At 37.9% G+C, this 22,772-nt stretch overlaps 1 protein-coding gene across 3 annotated transcripts in view; it reads left to right on the forward strand.

Moving 5' to 3' along the window:
• Window positions 1-22,772, forward strand: part of LOC106091822 (voltage-dependent calcium channel subunit alpha-2/delta-3) — a 310,884-nt gene that overhangs the window by 271,720 nt on the left and 16,392 nt on the right. For 2 of the 3 annotated variants that reach the window (XM_059364545.1, XM_059364544.1), the window contains exons 5-12: window positions 1,526-1,996; window positions 2,068-2,349; window positions 3,038-3,745; window positions 3,825-3,922; window positions 10,341-10,456; window positions 10,533-10,741; window positions 10,828-11,039; window positions 11,405-11,437. In XM_059364545.1, the coding sequence (XP_059220528.1) occupies window positions 1,526-1,996; window positions 2,068-2,349; window positions 3,038-3,745; window positions 3,825-3,922; window positions 10,341-10,456; window positions 10,533-10,741; window positions 10,828-11,039; window positions 11,405-11,437 (2,129 nt within the window). The remainder of the gene's footprint in view (window positions 1-1,525; window positions 1,997-2,067; window positions 2,350-3,037; window positions 3,746-3,824; window positions 3,923-10,340; window positions 10,457-10,532; window positions 10,742-10,827; window positions 11,040-11,404; window positions 11,438-22,772) is intronic. The other variant, XM_059364546.1, reaches the window with a different exon arrangement.

Raw genomic sequence — 22,772 nt, forward strand, 5'->3', positions numbered from 1 at the left:
GTTATTGACCAATTCATGTTATACTTGGTTTGGAAGTTAAAGGTCATAGTAAAAGTCATTGTGAAAATTTCAGCAAAATCTGATATAAATAGCGTCCTATATGGGTTCAAGAAGTAAAATAGAGAGATCGGTTTACATGGGAGCTATGTCAGGTTATGAACGGATTTATACAATACGTTGGAGGTCTTAGGAGAAGTCTTTGGTCAAAATCGGGCGATCGGTTCATATGATAGCTATATACGGTAACGGACCAATCGGGACTATACTTGAAAAGAAGAAGTTGAATATGTATTGATGTTGTTATCGTTAGGACAAAAATATTATGTATATCTCTTGTCATATGAGGAAGTGAAAAATAATCAATCTAATTGATCGGAGCGGATCGAAAAAAACTGCCCAAGCGGAGCTGAAAAATGCACAAGCTGTAAGGATGTCGATGAAGAGGAGTTCTGTTCTGCAAAGTAGGAATTCCTCTTTAGGTTCTCATTTCTTTGAGATCTTGTCAAAATAAGTGGATGTTAACATTCGCAAGTTGTTGGGCTTTTTAAAGTGTTCTGAATGGTTCAACTATAGGAACTAGAAGATATCTCCCTTCACCTATTCCTGTAGTATAACAATTGAGGAAAACGTCTAAGTTTGATTACAGATTGCCATTTAAACCTAACCTATAGTCAGCATTACTGATGATGATCAGATACTCAACCTTCAAGGGAGTTAGTGTTTTCCTAAACTGCAATTGTTAACAAATACAATCTTATTTCAAATATATTGGATTCCATGAAATTTGTATACCCTCCACCATAGGATGGGGGTATACTAATTTCTTCATTCTGTTTGTAACTCCTCGAAATATTCCTCTGAGACCCCATAAAGTATACATATTCTTGATCAAATCGGTCCATAACCTGATATTGCTGTCATATAAAACCATCGGGGGTCTTAATTTCTTGAGCCTTTAGAGGGCGCAATTTCTATCTGATTTGGCTGAAATTTGACATGACGTGTTTTACTGTGACTTCCAACAACTGCGCTTAATATGATTCAAACCGGTTCATAACCTGATATAGCTGTCATATAAACCGATCTGGAATCTTGACTTCTTGAGCCTCTAGAGGGCGTAATTATTATCCGATTTGGCTGAAATTTTGTACGACGGCTTCCCCCATGACCGTCAATATACAGCTCCCAAATAAACCGATCTCTCTATTTTACTTCTTGAGCCCCTAATGGTCGCAATTCGTATTCGAATTGGCTGAAATTTTACACAATAACTTCTACAATGGTCTCCAATATACAATTCGATTATGGTCCGAATAACTTGATGTAGCTCCAACAGCATAGCAACTGCGATCCATGGTGGAGGGTATATAAGATTCATCCCGGCGAAACTTGGCAAACTTTTACTTCTTAAAATACATATTCATCGGATAATAAATCATTTTTATGTTCTTTAACACTTTTGTATACTGAAATATGTATCTCATTCCGTACTAACAAATCGATGTACTGCATTTTTTTCTTCTAGCGCATCATGGATTCAGCGGAACAAGCAGCGCTCTCAGAGCTCGACGCTCAGGGTTCACACTCAGCGACGGCGAATAATCAGCATTATGATGCGCGACGCATTAACGAATACAATTCGGATGGTAAACTGGCCGATGGAGCACGTCATATGGATATTCGTTTTATGCGACGCTTCGAACGACTACCCGTCAATCTCAGTCTAAGTTCGATTCTGGTGCCGAATGGCGTCTCTCTCGATGATGGAGACGTAAAGGCTGCTCTGCAGTGGAGTGCCCATTTGGACCCACTGTTCCAGAACAACTTGGAGCGAGATCCGGCATTGTCGTGGCAATACTTCGGCTCTACATCGGGATTTCTGAGGCGTTTTCCTGGGACAGCTTGGCCACCGGAGGGTTCGAAGGGCAGTAAACAAATCAACGATTTTCGTACGCACAATTGGTTTGTGCAGGCGGCCTCTTCGCCCAAGGATATTGTAAGTTTTACCATAAATTATGTTTCGCAAACAAAAAAAAACAAAACATAATATTTCCTTTTCTCTTTTAGATGATCTTGCTCGATTCTTCATCGAAAATGTCAGAGAAATCCTTTGACTTGGCAATGGAAACTGCCTTCAACATTTTGGACACCTTGGGCGAAAATGATTATGTCAATTTGGTTACATTAACAGACTTGTCAAAATCGCCTGTACCCTGTTTTAAAGATCGTATGGTACGGGCCACTCCGGACAATCTGTTGGAAATCAAATCGGCTGTGAAGGCGGTAAAACTGGGAGGTACTGTCAATATCACAGCTGGTCTCGAATATGCCTTTAGTTTACTCCATAAGGTATGTATAGCTGAATGTGGCTAAAATCTCAGCAGTTTGCACCTTTAAACACCCTGGGTTTGCTGATATTGTCCACTACGATTTGTACACTTTGTCGCATATGATCGTTTGAGGCACAGGGGTGTTCTACAATTTGCTTGTAATTAATGGAGACAATGAGAGTTTTATGGTGAAGAACAATGGATGAACACATAGAATCGAAGGAGGTGGTATATAACACATCGACATACGCATTTCCGCCCTTACAAATTTTATACATTATTGATTGTTGTAAAAATTTAAGATGATCGACACAAGTCCGTCCGTCTGTCTGCTGAAAGTAAGCTATAGTATTAAACACATGTAGAAATTGAGAAATTGAAACTTTGACAAATAAGTCAGGTTAGTTTCGAATATGGGCTATATCTTGCTATAATCACCGCAAACACCGATCTACCAATTTTAGATCTTCAGTCCATTAAATGCGTCCTTTCTATCCGATTTTGCTGGACTATGGAACAGAGGGTTTTTATCTTTATGTAAATTAAACCAACAAAATTAACTTACACACTTTTACACATTCAGTTCTTTGAATTGGACCCGGTTTTTGGTTGGCTTCAATCATAGAACTCAAATCCATTGATCCTTATTGCAAACAAATTGACTAGAGACAAACATGAAATTATTTGACATCATCTCTGTCTTTCAGTACAATCAATCCGGAGAAGGCAGTCAATGCAATCAGGCCATTATGTTAATTACGGAAAGTTCCTCAGAGTCTCATAAGGACATAATCAAACAGTACAACTGGCCCCATATGCCCGTTCGAATTTTTACTTATTTAATTGGTTCCGATTCTGGCAGTAGAAGTAATCTGCACGAAATGGCCTGCTCGAATAAGGGATTCTTTGTGCAAATAAACGACATGGAAGATGCTCGCCGTAAAGTCATCGACTATGCCCTTGTCATGGCCAGACCCATGATTATGTATCAGGCTGACCATCCAGTCCACTGGAGTCCGGTCTTTGTGGCTGGGAAATCGGGGGGTCTAGCTCGTGACTCGGAATATCAACGTCGTTTGGTGACGACAGTTTCAACTCCGGTCTTCGATAGACGCAACCATTCGGTACGTGTGGCTAATCTGCTGGGCGTCGTTGGCACTGATGTACCGATCGAGGAGATCCGCAAAATGATACCACAACATAAATTGGGACCGAATGGATATTCGTTTATCGTTGATAACAATGGCCGTGTACTGTATCATCCTGATTTACGTCCCATGAGTGATGGCAATCAGTATATTGATCAATTGAGACCACGGTATACGTCAGTCGATATCACGGAGTTGGAATTGCCGGAAACCGAAATTGGTAATGATCATGAGATTGTTGAAATGAATAAGAATCTTCTGTATGATGTAAGTGATGGACTCTGCCATACAATTTCGTTTGACCAATATACTCAAAACTAACATGTTTTCTCTTTGTATTTTACAGATGCGTAGTGATATGATTATGCCCAAAGAGGGTGAAACTGAATTCACTATTCTAACCCATTATGATGATATGAAGAGAGTCTATGCTAGATCGCAGAGGTAAGTTTGGTTCATAAAATAGCCTTTTTTTACCTTGTAGTGCCAATGTTAATTGGACCCTCGTATGCTTCAACATCCGATGGAAAAACATGATGAGAAGTTTACCAGATATTCAAAACCGGAACACTGAGATGGTTCAAGTACAAATGGCTAATTTATATTACGCTTGTAATCTTAGGTTTAATGGATAGAGTGGCCATCGATGTCAAAAATATAGTTTGAGTTTAGAGCATACATTTTTTCAAATGTATTTCGTCATGTCGTTAGAAACATATCGAAATATTGATCTGCGACCCAACAAAGTATATATATTCTTGGTGTCCGTCCGCCTGTCGGTCTGTCGAAAGCACCATATCTTCCGACGTCGTTTAGTTAGCCGCTTGAAATTTTGCACAAATACTTGCACAATACCTTGTAGGGAGGCCACCGTAGCGCAGAGGTTGGTATGACCGCCTATCACGCTGAACGCCTGGGTTCGAATCCTGGCGAGAATATCAGAAAAAATTTTCAGCGGTGGTTATCTTCTCCTAATGTTGGCGACATTTGTGAGGTACTATGCCGTGTTAAAACTTTTGTCCAAAGCGGCGTCGCACTACGTCACGCCGTTCGCACTCGGCTATAAAATTTGAATCGGACAGAACTCAGTGATATGTGAGAAGTTTGCCCCAGTTCCTTAGTGGAATGTTCATGGGCAATTTTGCATTTTACTTCCTATTAGTGTAGGTCGGATGGAATTATAAATGGCCTATGTCGATCCATGTTTTGATATAGCTGCCATATAAACCAGTCTCGGTTCTCGAATTTGGCTGACATTTTACATGATTTTGTTGACATCTTGCACATAAAGATATTCTTTGACTTTTCATATACTGCGCAATTCTTATCTAATTTGGCTAAAATTTTGATTTGTTTTGACTTTGACTAAGAACACTACAACGGGCTTAAAGAATTTGTTGTTTAGGTTCGTTCCCACAACAATCGCTTCTACTTTCCGGAACGACCTACACTCAAAAAAAAAAGTTATCCCAAAATTTAAGAATTTTCCTTATCCCTAGGGTTTCAGCAATGAAAACGAGCCAAAGAACCCAAACTTTAAAAAAAGATGCTATCTTTAAATAAAATTTTCTATTCACCACCCGTTTAAATTTTGATTGCTGATAGATTCTTATTTTACTCCAAATAGACTGTCCAATTACTACACACCTATTTGTAACACACTCCTATTGTGACACTCCTATTTGTAAGGCTATTTTTCGATTTTGACTACGTTTCGCTGTTGCCTTGCCCAAGATCAATTTCCTTACTTTCAACGATATTTTGACCTTCATTTTAGAATTCTCTTTAAAAACAAGACGCAAAATTAAGGATTCCTTAGACTTCCATTTAAAATAAAAGATTCTTAATATGAAGGAAAATATTTTTCCCCATTAAAGAAGTTGGCACATGGATCATCTTTAAATTAAATTTGCTAATCTTTGGCTCGAATCTTTAAAATTAGGACAAACATATTTTCAGTCTAGCACAGGCCAGAGTTTCCAAATTGTTTTTTATTTCGGAGCAGGAATACCTGGCTAACCTACTCCACATTTACGGTTCCGAGCTGGAATAGAGCTACGGACGAATACATTCATCGGTCAAATGTACCACGTGTATAATAACTGGAAATACTGTTGGAGGATTAACAATTGTTTCTAAATCACCAGCCTGGAGTATGCATTATGCAGGAATATGTTGTGCAAACCAATCCACATTCGCGTCAGAATCATCACCTCATAACAGCAGCAGAGTCACCAGGAACAGCCACCTCACCTACCAATCAAATAACGGCACAAGGTGACACCAGTACGATACAGCGATAACATCTGCTAAGTTTGTCATGGTTGTATCCGTTCAACGTCGGCTAAGTTCAATGGACGTAACCGGTGAAGCCACATATGGAAGATCAACATTCGCTTTGGCAGCAGGAAAAGCTTGCCCCTCTGGCCTCGTTCCCAACACCTCGGTGACTGCGTCATACGCAAAAACCTTCTAGTAATCCCTATTAAATACGCGACGAGTGGCCCTGACGTCACTCGATCGGGACGACTCCTGCAGACGGTTTGCCAAATTGCTATCCGCTCCACCTCGGTCAAATGAAGTAGCTGCAATGGCTGGTCTCACTTTCGCAAGGATGTAGTGACTGGAGCTAAACATTTATGGGAGCAAAAACATCGTTATCCTCGATCTCAATATCTATCACAAAACCTCCTCCTTCAACTTTATAGTCAAGGCAACAAATACCAGCTCGACTAACCCAACAACCACAGCTTACTATCCCGTTACAAAGGACACTGCCTGAACATCGAAATCTGACAGCCCATGTAAACTTGTCCACCATGTCTAACGCAGCACTCCTCCATCTGTCCTACGCACACCACCTCAGGTAACCAAAAATCCAAAGCTAACGCAGCTTGCTCATGTTTGCCTAACATCACGATAGTCGCCGCAGGTTTGAGAAACTAGACGACGTGATGGACGATTGTCACCCTAACCACAGACCAACTTCCCATAATCATAAAGCTCCATCGGCAAAATGGCTTCAAAATCTGGACGCCGACAATACGTCTACCAGAAAAAAGCAGACTGAGGTCGTATTCAGATGACAATGTCTCTTCTGATATAAGCAGCATAGATAATTCTTTATTAGGGTACTTTTCTGGAAAAATTCGGGCAGTGTTTAATTTGTTTGTCTGCAAAACGCAGAAGAAATCACTAAGATATCACTATACTTTTTTTATTTATTGAAAAATGTTCCAATTTGAATCGTTCGTGATTAAAAAAATATAAAATAGTAACAATAATCTTACCTCGTATTTATTTAAATATCACTCCACATAATTTTTTATATATTTTTCAAGAATATTCTATAATTCGCAATAGATAGTTATTTTCAGAAAAAATTTTAAGTTGGCGGTTGATGATTTGCGTCTTCTTCCCCTGGAGAGACAGATTTAGAGCTCGGGAGTAGGCTTAAAATTGGCTTCAAAAACCCAACGACTGCGGTGGTGGTATTATGCCGTAGCATGTTGTCTACTACTGAGAGCATGACTGGTTGAGCGGGTGCTCCAGGCTCCACTAGACAAGACACGACTGGTCAGCAGGGGATTATAACGAAGACACCTGGCTCAAGACTCTTCGCATGCCATATTATTGGCCTAGGCCATTGGCTTTCTCTGGCAAATCAATACGCTCTTTAAAAGATTGGAATAATAAAAGGCTCATCGATCTCAGGTTTAACGAGAGCCTTGGGCTCTTAATTGGGCTCGGAGATTCGCTGCACAGACTACCCCAAAGACCACATGTTTTAATTAGGAAACGTGGACATTCTGAATCTTGACTATAGTCCGGTTTCTGCAGATAAATCTTCACCATTGTAAGGCCGCTGCGGCGGCAGAAAAGATTCTTCTGATGAGAGTATGATTTGACGTGGTTCTTATCTAGGAAGCATTGCTATGTGGAGGAGTGGTTCTTGTACTAAGTATTCCTCTAGTTTAACTACTCAAGGGTACGGGGAATGGGAGACACACAGCCTTTATTCTCTCAAAGAGTAGTCTAAGGTTGTATCTTCTTCTGTCGCTAAGCACTGAAGTAACCAGCCTTGAAATTACTAAGTCCCATTACTGACTGACTTCCCTATATATGGCACACTATTCAGAGATGCCGCCATCAGTTGCTTCTTGAAGCCGCTTCTGCAGGGATAAAGAAATGATGCAAATAGAAATCACCAAATATTGCTATTTGGCGATTTGTAATAAAGGAATTAAACCAGATGTTACTTTTGTATCGGGGGATATAACCGGAAGGATATGCGACTGAGAAGTGTTTAACGAGCACAGCTTCTCTGGTCATCGTTATATTAGTTCCAGCCTTGGAGAACATACTACAAAAGTGGTCCCTTGGCGAAATAGAAGAAATGAAAGTGGAAATTGCGGAAGAAATAGACATAATGGTCAAGCGGTTCACGAAAGCCCTGAATGACTTGCGCCCGCCATGGTGGACCCCATAACTGCTTACTCTAAAGGAAGGGCCGCAGAAAACTCTTCAACCGGGCAAAAGCCCCAAGAGCAAAGTTGGGTTTGAGTCGACAATTTTTTGGGCCATTAAAAGTTTAGACTGCTTTAAGTCGCTTGGTCCCGATGATGTATCAAAGGTTGAATTACAACTGTGTCCGATGGACTGGCTCCTTTATTTAGGAAGATATACTCTGCTTGTGTCAGCATGTCGCAGGTAGGATGAAGGGACACAAGGCAATTTTCATTCCAAAAGCAAAAAAAAAAAACAACACATCAAGGCGAGAGATTTTTGTCCCATTATTCTGTCATCCTTTATGCTGAAGATTCTAGAAAGTTTGATTAAACCATATCTTAGGGCAAAGATTTGTGTAGATCGCCAGCCTCGGCATCAGCATGCATATAGTAAGAGCAAGTTGACTGAAACAGCCCTTCACGAACTAACCGCCTACATAGAGAAGTCTCTCACTTTCAGGGAATATATTTACAATGATAGCATTTCTTTACATTCATGGTACTTTCAATAATATAAATTCGACGTCAATTATGAAGAAGCTTGCGTTTCTAGACATCAACGCTTCCGTCAGAAAGTTTATTAATAGCTTTCTTACTAAATGATACATTACGGCATACGCCACCACTTTTAGGCGTTTTTCTTGTAGAGACAATAATATATTGTAAAAGACTATATTCCAAAGTAGAGGAGACAGTACACCTTCTTGAGGTGTTCCTCTGCTGACCTATTATTTTAGATCTACAGATCCCAAGCCTACCATAATGCACCTTTTAATTAATAAACTATCTTACTATATTGTTGATGCTTAAAAACTCCAGCTCCTTCATAAATGAAGTCGGTTTCAGATTATTGAAAGCACCCTCAATATGAAGAAATTCTACTTTAGAATATAACTTGCCAGTGAGCAAACACTCTATGTAGTCGACTAGGTCGTAAAGGGCTGTTTCAGTCGACTTGTTCTTATTATATGAATTTAATGCTACATCTTATGCCTCTGGACATTGTGGCTAGACAAACTGCAGCGACCACTGCCGTGAGGTTAAGGAAGCTTTCTCATTGGTCATGTGGCGGCTCCGGACACTGTGTTTTCCTTGATGCAATATCCAATGTTCCAGGCAGTGTGGATTACACCCTACAAGTACTGTACAAATGTTCCTAATAGAACCGATTGGATCCACGATATCCCTGGTAACAGAAGTTACATAGACTTCTATACGGATGGTTTCAAACTAAACGACCAGGTGGGCTTTGGGGTGTACTCTAAAGATCTAGAACTGGTCATATCGAAAAGGTTACCCAACCACTGCAATGTGTATCAAGCAGAGATCCTAGCAATTAAGGAAGTGGTGGAATGACTAAGATATAATGTCATTACGAAGATAGGCATAAATATTTTCTCAGACATCCAGGCAGTCATTAAATCCATGGAGAACGTATTTCTGAACACAAAAACCGCCCTCGACTTTCGCAGATCTCTCAACGAGATGGTTGAACAGTTCAAAATTCACCTGCTCTGGGTGCCGGGCCACAGAGATATCCCAGGAAATTGTAAAGCGGACAAGCTTGCGAGACTAGGAACTACTTTTGCCATTCCAGGCATACTTGAATCTGTTGGTATGCCTCTAGCGACATGTAAGCTAAGTTTTCAGGACCAGGCCCGAAGGACAACGAATGATAGATTGTCACAAAGAGGGGGCTTTGAGCATTTCAAAACTATGTGGCCTAATCTAGACTTGAAGAGATCTACCGCTTTCCTGTCATTGGCTAGAACAGACATCTCAGTCGTTGTGTCCGTCATGACAGGTCACTGTCTAATCGGAAAAAATGCTGACAGACAGACTAAAGGTTGCCAGCAACAACTTTTGCAGATGCTGTGAGGACATCGAAGAAGGAGATACTATAGAAAACCTTCTGTATGTGTGTCCCGGTTCTCATTTCTTCTAATTTCTTTGAGAACCTCTCTGATTTAGCGGATGTGAACATTCGCAAGTTAGTGGGCTTTTTAAAGCGATCTGGATGGTTCAACAGTAGGTATCACAATGGACAAAAACGTCTAAGTGAGTCTGATGGCAAACTGCCACTTAACCTAACCTAACCTATTAAATGCATGTTGTTGCCGAGATATCTTCTGTGACAAGCCTCGATAATAAAACGTAGGTCCCTTACCATTGATCTTAAACTTGTATCGGAAGCACTCATTGACACGGGAGAAGTATCCCCGCTGTTCCTTAAAGGAATTTTCATTTTCTTATAAGTTTTTTTTTTTTTTAACAGTTGCAAAGCTTCTAAAGTACAAAATATTCGCAATGTTCCATGTACTTCAATTTAATTAAATTTAATTTGTTTGTTTCAGATATTTTTATGGCCCCATTGAGGATACGCCATTTACGCTCGCTGTTGTCTTGCCCGAAAAGTATGGAACCCATGAACTGTTCTCTCAACAAGAGATAAGGCATTCTAGAAAAAATGGTAAGATGAGCTACTCTCACATTAAGACTAAAGGCTTTCAATAACGCCAACATTTATAATTTTTGTTTCTTTTTAGTAACTGAATACTTTAAGGGTGACAATTGGCGTGTGCATCCCGACTGGGTGTACTGCGAATACAACAGCGTAAGCGATTTAGAAAAGGAACGGGAAAGTTCCGGTGAATATTCCAATTCTAGGGATCAAGAGCCTAGTTTTGGTTCACCTGAAGAACAGGTGTTGCACTTTCTGTCAAGAGCTGGGCGACCCGGTTGGAAATGGATGTCGGTAAGCATAGAATCTGGAGAACCAATTGACAAAATTGATCTCAATGGCAAGTGGATACTAATTTTGATTGTTTTGTCACATTCAAGGTACGACCCAAATCTCCCCAACCGCATCACAGTATGCATGGTGCAACACCTGTGGGTCATTTTGCCCAACACATGAATGTACAAGGTTCTCGCAAGGCTGAACCCTACTATTGCGATCGAACCTTGCTACAGAGTTTGGTGCGAGATGCCATGGTCACCGATGGTCTGGATCGTAATTCAACGGGAGCTCCAAATGGCAAGGAAGATAAAAAGTATGTTCGCTTGCAAAAGTTTTAGAAATTTGAACTTTTAATCGTTTGAGACACTCCCTATTCTCTCAATATTCAAACATTGATTACTAAAATGCACTTGTATTTGTATTTTCCTCCCATGCACACACACTTACACCCACTCAAATACGCACATTTTCTTTTTCCATGTGTTTGTGGTTTACCTTTTGTTTGTGTTTTTTCTTTATATGCGAATGTTTTTCTGGTATAATTTTTATCTTCTTCTTCCGTTCTTTTTTTACTGTCTTCGACTAACACAATATGCACTTAAAATATTTCTCACAAATGATTTTTCGCCCCCATCCTTGCGAAAAACAACACAATATTGTAAATTTTTAATTTTATAGTCCTATCGCCACTTTGATGGCAATATTGAAAAGGTAAATTTAAATATGACCATCTTATTCATAATTTCGCCAAAAAATCATTGGATATAGCCAGACGCTTGCATTTTCATGGATTAGCTGCAACTTGTTAAGTGGAAGCTTGAATTTTTAATTTTGTTAGGCTTGAGTGTTTGTTGCAAGGATAATTAATTGAACCACACTCGGTGGGCCACGATAATAATACGTACGAGTTAATTTCAAATATACCCTGGATCCACTAAAAACCCATGTTATAAAAATTTCTAAGAAAACACTCAGCATTCACTTGAAGAAGAAACGATCCAGTCGAACTTCTCTTTAACATAGCAGTTGGGAACCGCCGAATTACTACGTTAAGCCGAGTACTGAATTCGACTTTTCGCCCGAACAACTATCAAAACGCTTTATAAGGAAATGGTGACGAAGAAAATGCGAACACATTCCATAGAAGTGGTACTGAATTCTATGAGTAAAATAGCTCACGAAATTGGCTCCAATTAACTCAGCTTTAATGCTGCTGTACCACTACTATGGTACATGGTACTACAACTTAGTGCATTTGTTTGTAACACCCAGAAGTAACAGAGCGAGATCAATTGATAAGTATACCGATCGGCTCAAAATCTCTATCTGATTTGATTTAGCTATGTCCGTCTGTCTGTCCATGTTAGTTTGTAAACGAAGGAGTAAAGCTATCCGCTTGAAATTTTGCACAAATACTTCTTATTAGTGTAGGTCGGTTGGTATTGTAAATGGGTCATATCGGTCCATAATCTGATATAGCTGCCATATAAACTGATCGTGGGTCTTGACTTCTTGCGCCTCTAGAGTGCGCAATCCTTATACGATTGGAATGAAATTTTGCACGACGTGTTTTGTTTTGATATCCAACGACTGTGCCAAGTTTGGTTCAAATCGGTCCATAACCTGATATATCTGCCATATAAACCGATCTTGGGTCTTGACTTCTTGAGCCTATAGAGTGCCCAATTCTTATCCGATTGGAATGAAATTTTGCACTACGTGTTTTGTTATGATATCCAACAACTGTGCCAAGTATGGTTCAAATCAGTTCATTACCAGATATAGCTGCCATACAAACCGATCTTAGGGCTTGACTTCTTGAGCCTCTAGAGTGCGCAATTCTTATCCGATTTGGCTGAAATTTAGCATGACGTGTTTTGTTATTATATCCAACAACTGTGCCAAGTATGGTTCAAATCGGCCTATAACTTTTGAGAAAATTATATGTGGCCGACAAATCGTTTGTTCGATTCAAAATTTATTAACGTAAATGACATAAAACAAAATGTAATTTTCTTTCATAAAATACAAATTCAAAAGTATAGTAATGAAATTTAACAAGTGAATGATAACAAAGTTTATTTCAATACTCCTCCTCATTCACTTTAAATTACATTTTTCGCAGAGAGCAATATGTTTAGATGCTGTTAGTGGTTTGGTTAATATATCAGCTACCATCTCCTCCGTTGGACAATATATGCATGTTATTATTCCTTTCTTTACTAAGTCTTTTGTTAATTTATATTTTGTATCCATGTGCTTAGTACGAAAAGAAAACTTGTCGTCATTTACCAGACGTAAACAGCTTTGATTGTCATTGTAAATTACAGTTGGTTCGTTGGTAGGATGATGTATTTCTTCCAACAATTGCCTTAACCACTTTGCTTCTTTAGCCGCTTCTGATAAAGAAATGTACTCAGCCTCGCATGTTGAAGATGCTACAAGTGTTTGTTTCTGACAAGACCATCCAATTGTACCTCCATTATAAAGAAAAATTCTTCCGCTATTGGATTTTCTTTCAGTTCTTTCTTCTGCCCAATTTGCATCAGCATATCCAACGAGACTTTGTTCATTTTCTTCGTTGCTTAATTTTAACTTTATTTCTGATGTAGACTTAAGATACTTCAAAACTCTTTTACACTGAGACCAATCTTCCATTGTTGGTTTAGAAACCTTTTGAGCCAAGATACTTACAGAAGCTGAAATATCCGGTCTTGTATTTGTTGATATGTATAAAAAATGTCCAATGATTTTCCGATACTTTGTATTTGACTCAAGAAATTTTGATCCTTCTGCTTTCCCGTAACTAACATCCATTGGCGTTCTTACAGGCTTTGAATTCTGCATACCATATTCATTTACAATTCTTTCTATGTACGATGACTGACATAGCTGAAAGTTTCCTTTAACATCTTTAGAAATTTCAATTCCCAGATAATGTTTAATTTCACCCAAGTTTGTGATAGTGAAATTCTTAGACAACGCATTTTCGACATACATAATTTGTTTTGATGTGCGACATGCCACAATGATATCGTCGACATATACAAGAATATAGCTCAACGTTCCACATATATTTCCCCGGTAGAAACATACATCATTTACGCATTGTTTAAATCCCAATTTTTCAAGAGCTTCATGTAGAACCATATTCCAAGACCTAGCAGCCTGTTTCAGTCCATAAATACTTTTCTTTAGCAAACAAACCTGCTCATTGTCCTCTTGAAACCCTGGAGGTTGTTTCATATAAATGGTTTCAGAGAGCTTTCCATTTAAAAATGCAGTCTTCACATCAAAATGATTAACAGTCATTTTTTCCTTACCAGCAATTGACAGCAGGATTCGAAACGAGGTATGTGTCGCAACAGGTGCAAAAACTTCGTCATAATCGACACCGAATTTCTGTGAAAACCCTTGAGCGACTAGTCGTGCCTTGAATCTATTTATTTGACCATTAGCATCGCGTTTCACTTTAAATACCCATTTACTTCCAATTGCTGTTCTTCCTTCTGGAAGTGAAACGAGGTTCCAAGTCTGATTTGATTGAAGAGATTCTAACTCGTCTTGCATAGCTTCCATCCACTGTACACTTTCTGCACTGCTAATAGCTTCTTCATATGATTTCGGCTCTTTAATCTCATTTGCTGTCCATATTTCATCAATGAGTCTCCTTGCCGCAATGCCTTTAGTAGATCTGTTTGAAGTTCTAATCTCATTTTGCTGGTCAGAAATATTTACATCTTGTATTGAGCTGCTGTCCTCAGTTGGAATATTGATTGCATTTTCATCTGTATCATTTTCTTGTGCATCAATTTCTTCTGTTACGTTTTCTTCTGGTATCTCCTCCTCAATCAATAATCCATTATCTCTCGGATTTAATGAAATTGAGACATCATCATCTTTATTCTTTATAACATCTGTGAATATCACATCACGACTAATACAGACTTTCTTAGTATCCTGATTGTAGCAGCGAAAAGCCTTAGACTTCTCATCATAACCCAGAAACAACATTTCATGTGCTTTGTCATCTAGCTTACGTCTTTTTTCAGATGGAATGTGTACCAAACATCTTGAACCAAAAATGTGAAATTTCTCTGGACTTGGTTTGACTCCAAACCACAACTCGTATGGAGTAGAATTGGTCGTTCTGGTTAAAACTCTATTCTGTATGAAATTGGCGGTTGAAACTGCTTCTCCCCAAAACATGTGCGGTAAATTTGCATCTATTAACATACATCTTGCCATTTCAATCAAAGTTCTGTTCTTTCTTTCCGCTTTTCCATTTTGTTGTGGAGAATGCGGAGCAGTCAATTGGCTTTCAATGCCTTCAAACTTTAGAAAATCCTCAAATGCTTTTCGCGTGTACTCTCCACCCCTATCGGATCGAATTTTCTTTGGAATGTGTCCGAATTTAGTGCGGCACAATGTAACAAAATCCTTAAATGTCTGTAACACCTCAGATTTTTGCGATAACAATCTTATTATGGTAAAACCTGAGAAATCGTCTATAAATGTTACCATGAACCTTTTTCCAGACGGTGTAGTTGTTTGCATTGGCCCACATACGTCACTATGGATTAATTCTAAAGGAGCTGTAGATTTTGTCATTGACTGCTTTGGAAATGACATTCGAGTCATTTTACCCTTAACGCAAGATTCACAAATTTCCTTTATTCCGCAGTCAACTATTTTCAAATTTTGAACCATGTTTTCTTTGCACATTTTCCGAATCGCTTCAGGATCACGATGTCCTAGCTTCCGATGCCATTGGTGAATGCAATTTTCATTATGTTGCAATACCGCATTAACAAAAACTGGTTGCCGTAAAATATACATTCCACTGTCAATATCTGCCATTCCGATATTTTTGTTACCAAAGTTTATGTAACAATTGCTGTCTTTAAATGATACGTTATATCCTGATTTTGTTAGCTGTCTGACTGAGAGAATGTTACCAACCAAACACGGAGCATACAATACTTCATTCAACTTCAATGTATGTTGGTCACCAAATTCATTGCATACAACAATCTCACCTGAACCAATGCCTTCAATAGCCACAGTCTGTCCATTTGCCAGTTCAATCGAGCTTTTGTAGCTTTCATTAAATTTCTTGAAAAAATTTCTTTCACTTACTGTATGTCGTGTAGCACCGGAATCGACAAGCCAAGAAAACTTCTTATTCTTGCAAAAATTGAACAAAAAATCTTCGCTCTTTGATGACTTGTTTACCTTTTCTTCAACCGAATTGACTTTATTAGCATTCTTTCCGGGATTTTGCTTACTTTTCCAGTTTTTATACTTGATGCAGGTCTTCTTTTGATGTCCTGACTTTTTACAGAAATAGCATACACTACTATTACCGGTCACTGCTTTCAAAACTGAATCACTTCCCTCATTGGTTGCGTGATGCCGTCTTTCGTATTCTGCAATAACTCTTTGTTGCACTAAAGCGAATGTTATCTCTTCTTCCTTGCGGGATTCAAGGGATGTAATAAGAGTGTCATATCCTTCGGGTAAGCTACTTAAAAGCATAGCAGCACTCCACTTATCCGACAAACTTTCTTCGCCAACATCCCGTAGTTTCGTAAATAAATCGTTCATTGCATTTATGTGAGCAACTGCATCACCTCCTTCTTGAAGTTTTAAACTACATATGGACCTCATCAAGTATACCTTATTTGTAAGTGTGTTTTTCTCATGATATTCTTTGAGTGCGTTCCAGGTGTCCTTAGCGGTCTTTGCATTTCGGATGTGTCCCAACTGGTCGTCCATTACAAGCAATCCAATCGTTCCTCGGGCTTCATCATCCTTTATGTCCCATTCTTCGATTTCCGACTTATTGGTAATTTCATTGTTCTGTCCAATTTTCGGCGGAGGACGAGATCCTTCAATGACAAATTATTCTTACGCAATATCAATTCCATCTTGAATTTCCAGTTAGCATAATTTTCATTGCTTAGCTTCGCAAATTTAGGTTTTGCATCCGACATTTTAGATTTTATTTTTTTTTTTTTTTTTTTTTTTTTTTTTTTTTCTTTCCTTAGCGAATTCTTTAGCGTATCCTTATTGAATTCCTTTATTTAGTCCTTATTGTTTCTTTATTGCAATCCTTTTTTTTATTTTCACAAAGGCCCATAACCTTTTGAGAAAATTATATGTGGCCGACAAATCGTTTGTTCGATTCAAAATTTATTAACGTAAATGACATAAAACAAAATGTAATTTTCTATTACATAAAATACAAATTCAAAAGTATAGTAATGAAATTTAACAAGTGAATGATAACAAAGTTTATTTCAATAATAACCTGATATAGCTGCCATATAAACCGATCTTGGGTCTTGACTTCTTGAGCTTCTAGAGGGCGCAATTCCTATCCGATTTGGCTGAAATTTTGCATGACGTATTTTGTTCTTACTTTCAACAACTGTGTCAAATAAGGTTCAAATCGGTTCATAACCTGATATAGCTGCCATACAAACCGATCTTGGGTCTTGGCTTCTTGAGCCTCTAGAGTGCGCAATTCTTATCCGATTGGAATGAAATTTTGCACGTAGTATTTTGTTATGATATCCAACAACTGTGCTGAGTATGGTTCAAATCGGTTCATAACCTGATATAGCTGTCATATAAACAGATCTGGGGACTTGACTTCTTGAGCTTCTAGAGGGCGTAATTCCTATCCGATTTGGCTGAAATTTTGCATGACGTATTTTGTACTTACTTTCTGGGATCTTGACTTCTTGATCCTCTAGAGGTCGCAATTATTATCCGATTTGCCTGAAATTTTGTACGACGGATCCTCTCATGACCATCAACATACTTGTTTATTATGGTCTGAATCGGTCTATAGCCCGATACAGCTCCCATATAAATCGATCTCTCTCTTTTACTTCTTGTACCCCCAAAGGGCACAATTCTTATTTGAATTGGCTGGCATTTTTCACAGGTCTCCAACATATTATTTAATTGTGGTCCAAACCGGACCATATCTTGATATTGCTCTAATAGCAGAGTAAATCTTTTCTTATATCCTTTATTGCCTAAGAAGAGATGCCGTGAAAAATACTCGACAAATGCGATCCATGGTGGAGGGTATATAAGATTCGGCCCGGCCGAACTTAGCACGCTTTTACTTGTTTTTTTTTGAAAATTGTGGTCGCTATTTGGTGCAGAAACTCACCCATCGGCGGTGACATTTGTCAGAGTCAGAACTGAATTTTGTGGTGATTGTCAACACACTATTTATAGGCCAACCTAAACTTTCGAAGCCTTCTTATCTTTTCAAATATCTTAGTTTTATAGCGAAAGTTTCGCCGAATCGGCTTCAGTATTTTGATGAAGTTTTTTCATTTGCGCTCCTTTTTTTCTCTCAAACAAGTTTTATGTTTTCAACAGGTTATTGTTTGTGCCTATTGGTTTTAAACGACTTTTATTTCCGTAAAATTTCGAGGAAACAAATTGAAAACATTAAACAGCTATAATTGTTATATATATTTAAAAAAATTAATTTCGAAAAATTTTTACCAATAACTATAATGAGAATTCTGCTTAAATGATATCGCTAATTTCTGCTTTGAACTTTATTAAAATCGATCGAAAATTCGTTTTTGATGGAAAAGATTTCCGGTAAAAACTGCATCCAAGTATTACAGCAAAAGCTAAGAATTTCCATCATGTCTTTATAAGTCCTAAAATATTCCTAATTTATTGGAGATAAAATAAGAAAAGGTGGTAGAACAAACAACTAACACCGTGGATCGCATTTGTCGAGTTCTTTTCCCGGTATCTCTTTTTAGGCCAACATTGGATAAAAGGAAAGAATTACTATAATATTAGAGCTATAATATCAAATTATCGTCCGATTCGGACCATAGTTGAACTGAATGTTGGAGACCATAGTAGAAGTCGTTGTGTAAAATTTCAACCAATTCGAATAATAATTGGGCCCTTAGGGGGCTCAAGAAGAAAAACAGGCAGATCGGTTTATATGGGAGCTGTGTCAGGCTATAGACCGATTCAGACCATTATTGACACGTGATTTGAAGTTCATGAGAGAAGTCGTTTTACAAAATTTCAGCCAAATCGGATAATAATTGCGACCTCTAGATGCTCAAGAAATCAATATCCCATATCGGTTTATATGGCAGCTGTAACAGGTTATGGGCCAATTAAAACCATATTTGGCACAGTTGTTGGAAGTCATAACAAAACACCTCTTGCAAAATTTCAACCAAATCGGATGAGAATTGCGCTCTCTAGTGCCTCAAGAAGTCAAGATTCAAGATCGGTTTATATGGCAGCTATATCAGGTTATAAACCGATTTGAACCATACTTAGTATAGTTGTTGGAAGTTATAACAAAACTCATTTCATGCAAAATTTCAGCCAAATCTGATAAGAATTGCTCCCTCTAAAGGGTCCAGAAGTCAAGACCCCAGATTGATTTATATACAGCTGTATCAGTTTATGAACCGATTTAAAGTACACTTAACACAGTTGTTGGAAATCGTAACAAAATACCTCATGCAAAATTTCAGCCAAATCGGATAAGAAATGCGTCCTATAGAGGCTAAAGAAGTCAAGACCCCATATCTGTTTATAGGGCAGCTATATCAAAATATGAACCGATATGGCCCATTTACAATCCCAACCGTCTTCAATAATAAGAAGTATTCGGTCAAAATTTCAAGCGGCTAACTTTACTATTTCGAAAGTTAGCGTGCTTTCGACAGACAGGCAGACGGACATGGGTAAATCGACTTAGAATGACATGATGATCAAGAAGAAAGAATGCAATTACAGAGTCACAAGCTGTGAAAAAATTTGTTTCACGCCGACTATATGAAAAATCCGCAATTACTTTTTGGGCAACCCAATATATACTTTATCTCAGAGGAATATTTCGAGTAGTTACAAACAGAATGACGAAATTGGTATAACCCCATCCTTTGGTGGAGGGTATAAAAATCCGTAACGCCAAGAGATTTCTACGTTATTGCAATTGAAAAACAAAAGTCAGCTGACTAATATTATTTGAATACAGGTGGCTATTTTGTTCGTGTTTCACAGTGAAAATTAATATTTTTCACCATTACTTTTCAAAGATATTAGATTTTTAAGCAAAAGGACTTTCTGATTTCATTCATTAGGGCATTTATGATTAAATTTTAATAAAAGTGTTATGTTATCAATGAAATTTTGTAGTTTTTCAAGAAAGTAATCATAAACAAGTAAAAAGGCGTTAAGTTCGGCCGGGCCGAACTTTGGATACCCACCACCTCGGGTATATATGTAAACCACCTTTCACCAAAATTCGGTGAAAATTTCATACCTTATGACCCATATCAGTTATATCAAAACATGTTCCGATTTGGACCAAATACTAATAAGTACAATAGCTATATCTAAAAATTAACCGATCTGAACCATATACGACACGGATGTTGAAAAGCCTAACATAAGGTACTATGTAAAATTTCAGTGAAATTCGATTATAAATGCGCTTTTTATGGGGCAAAGACTTTAAATCGAGAGATCGGTCTACATGGCAGCTATATTCAAATCTGGATCGATCTGGGCAAAATTGAAGAAGGACGTCGAAGAGCCTAACTAAACTCACTGTCTCAAATTTCAGCGACATCGGACAATAAATGCGTCTTTATGGCCCCAAAACCTAAAACCTAGATATCGGTCTATATGGCAGCTATATCTAAATTTGGACCGATCTGTGCGATATTATAATGTATGTCAAGGAGCTTAACTTAACTCACTGTCCCAAATTTCGGCGACATGGACAATAAATGAGCATTTTATGGGCAAAAAACCTTAAATCAAGAAATCGGTCTATATAGCAGCTATATCCAAATCTGAACCGATCTGGGCCAAATTGAAGAAAGATGTCGAGGGGCCTAACGCAACTCACTGTCCCAAATTTCAGCAAAATCGGGTAATAAATGTGGCTTTTATGGGCCTAACACCATAAATCGGAGGATCGGTCTATATGGCAGCTATATCCAAATCTGAACCGATCTGGGCCAAATTGACAAAGGATGTCGAAGGGCCTAACACAACTCACTGTCCCGAATTTCAGTGGAATCGGATAAAAGATGTGGCTTTTATGGCCCTTAGACCCTAAATCGGAGGGTCGGTCTATATGGCAGCTATATCCAAATCTGGACCGATCTGAGCCAAATTGACGAAGGATATCGAAGTGCCTAACAAAACTCACTGTCCCGAATTTCAGCAAAATCGGATAATAAATGTGGCTTTTATGGGCCTAAGATCCTAAATCGGCGGATCGGTCTATATGGGGGCTATATGAAGATATAGTCCGATATAGCCCATCTTCGAACTTAACCTGCTTATGGACAAAAAAAGAATCTGTGCAAAATTTCAGCTCAATATCTCAAATTTTAAAGACTGTAGCGTGATTTCAACAGACAGACGGACAGACGGACGGACATGCCTAGATCGTCTTAGATTTTTACGCTGATCAAGAATATATATACTTTATAGGGTCGGAAATGGATATTTCGATGTGTTGCAAACGGAATGACAAAATGAATATACCCCCATCCTTCGGTGGTGGGTATAAAAATATGGGTATTTCACGGTGAGACACGAACTTAATACCCATCTTTAGGGAGCTTGGAATTTACATTAAAGTTTTTCGTACATAACACTAAAGGCCAAAGCCAAAAGAACTAACAAATTTCTACCAGAATCAAATCTACTTTCTATTGACCGATGGATTTCGTCCCTCAATCACTATGAGCTCCGTATTAATTGCCTTACATACTGTAATGGAATTATGGAATTCCAAGAAAAAATTATTTTAAAATGTAAATTAAAAGTTGTGTTTCCGAGTCCTTAAATTTTTCCGTTTCATTGCTGATGTAATTCAAATAATTTATAATTAAATATTGCAAATTGTTCTTTGGAAAAGTTTTTCAGTCTAATAAGCTAAATATGTCACTTAAAGACAAATTTTAAATAATATTTTTTTACAGCTAAAATTTCAGTTAAAATAATATAACTAGAAATGAGAGAAAATTCATATAGAATTATATCTTAAAAAAGTTTTGTTAAATTACTGTTCTTCGGAACAATTTTCATTAAAGAAATTTGTTGGAAAAAATTCCATGAAGATTTTGGCTGAATGAAAATTTTCATAACTTTTTGTTTAGAACAATTACACAAATTTTATCTTTTGAAAACAAACCATTGCGATTTGGTCTTTAAAATAATTTCATTAACTTATTAACGACCAAAAATACCCAAGTTAGGAAAGTGGTATCCTAAAAATTTGGAGTGGCGCAAAGTGGACGACTGAAACTAGGTTAACTATGTTTTCCCATCCTGGTTTGGGCGAAAATGGGCTTGTCGAAAGTCGGTCATTTTTCAAAATTCTTAGGAGTAATATTTCTGGAATCCGTTAAAGTTTCTTGTTGCATTTGATGGTTTCTATAAAAAAAACAAGTAAAAAAGTTCGGCCGGGCCGAATCTACCCTACCCTCCACCATGGATCGCATTTGTCGAGTTCTTTTCCCGTCATCTCTTCTCAGGCAAAAAAAGGATATAAGAAAAGATTTGCTCTGCCATTAGAGCGATCTTAAGATATTGTCCGGTTTTGACCACAATTAAATTATATGTTGGAGACCTGTGTAAAATGTCAGCCAATTCGAATAAGAATTGCGCCGTTTGGGGGCTCAAGATGTAAAATAGAGAGATCGATTTATATGGGAGCTGTATCGGGCTATAGACCGTTTCAGACCATAATAAACACGTATGTTGATGGTCATAAGAGGATCCGTCGTACAAAATTTCAGGCAAATCGGATAATATTGGGTTGCCCAAAATAATAATATAATAATAATAATAATAATAATAATAATAATAATAATAATAATAATAATAATAATAATAATAATAATAATAATAATAATAATAATAATAATAATTGCGACTTCTAGAGGCTCATGAAGTCAAGATCCCAGATCGGTTTTTATGACAGCTATATCAGGTTATGGACCGATTT

This window comes from Stomoxys calcitrans, chromosome 3 (assembly GCF_963082655.1).
Source record: "Stomoxys calcitrans chromosome 3, idStoCalc2.1, whole genome shotgun sequence".
In the NCBI taxonomy this organism is placed as follows: Eukaryota; Metazoa; Arthropoda; class Insecta; order Diptera; family Muscidae; genus Stomoxys; species Stomoxys calcitrans.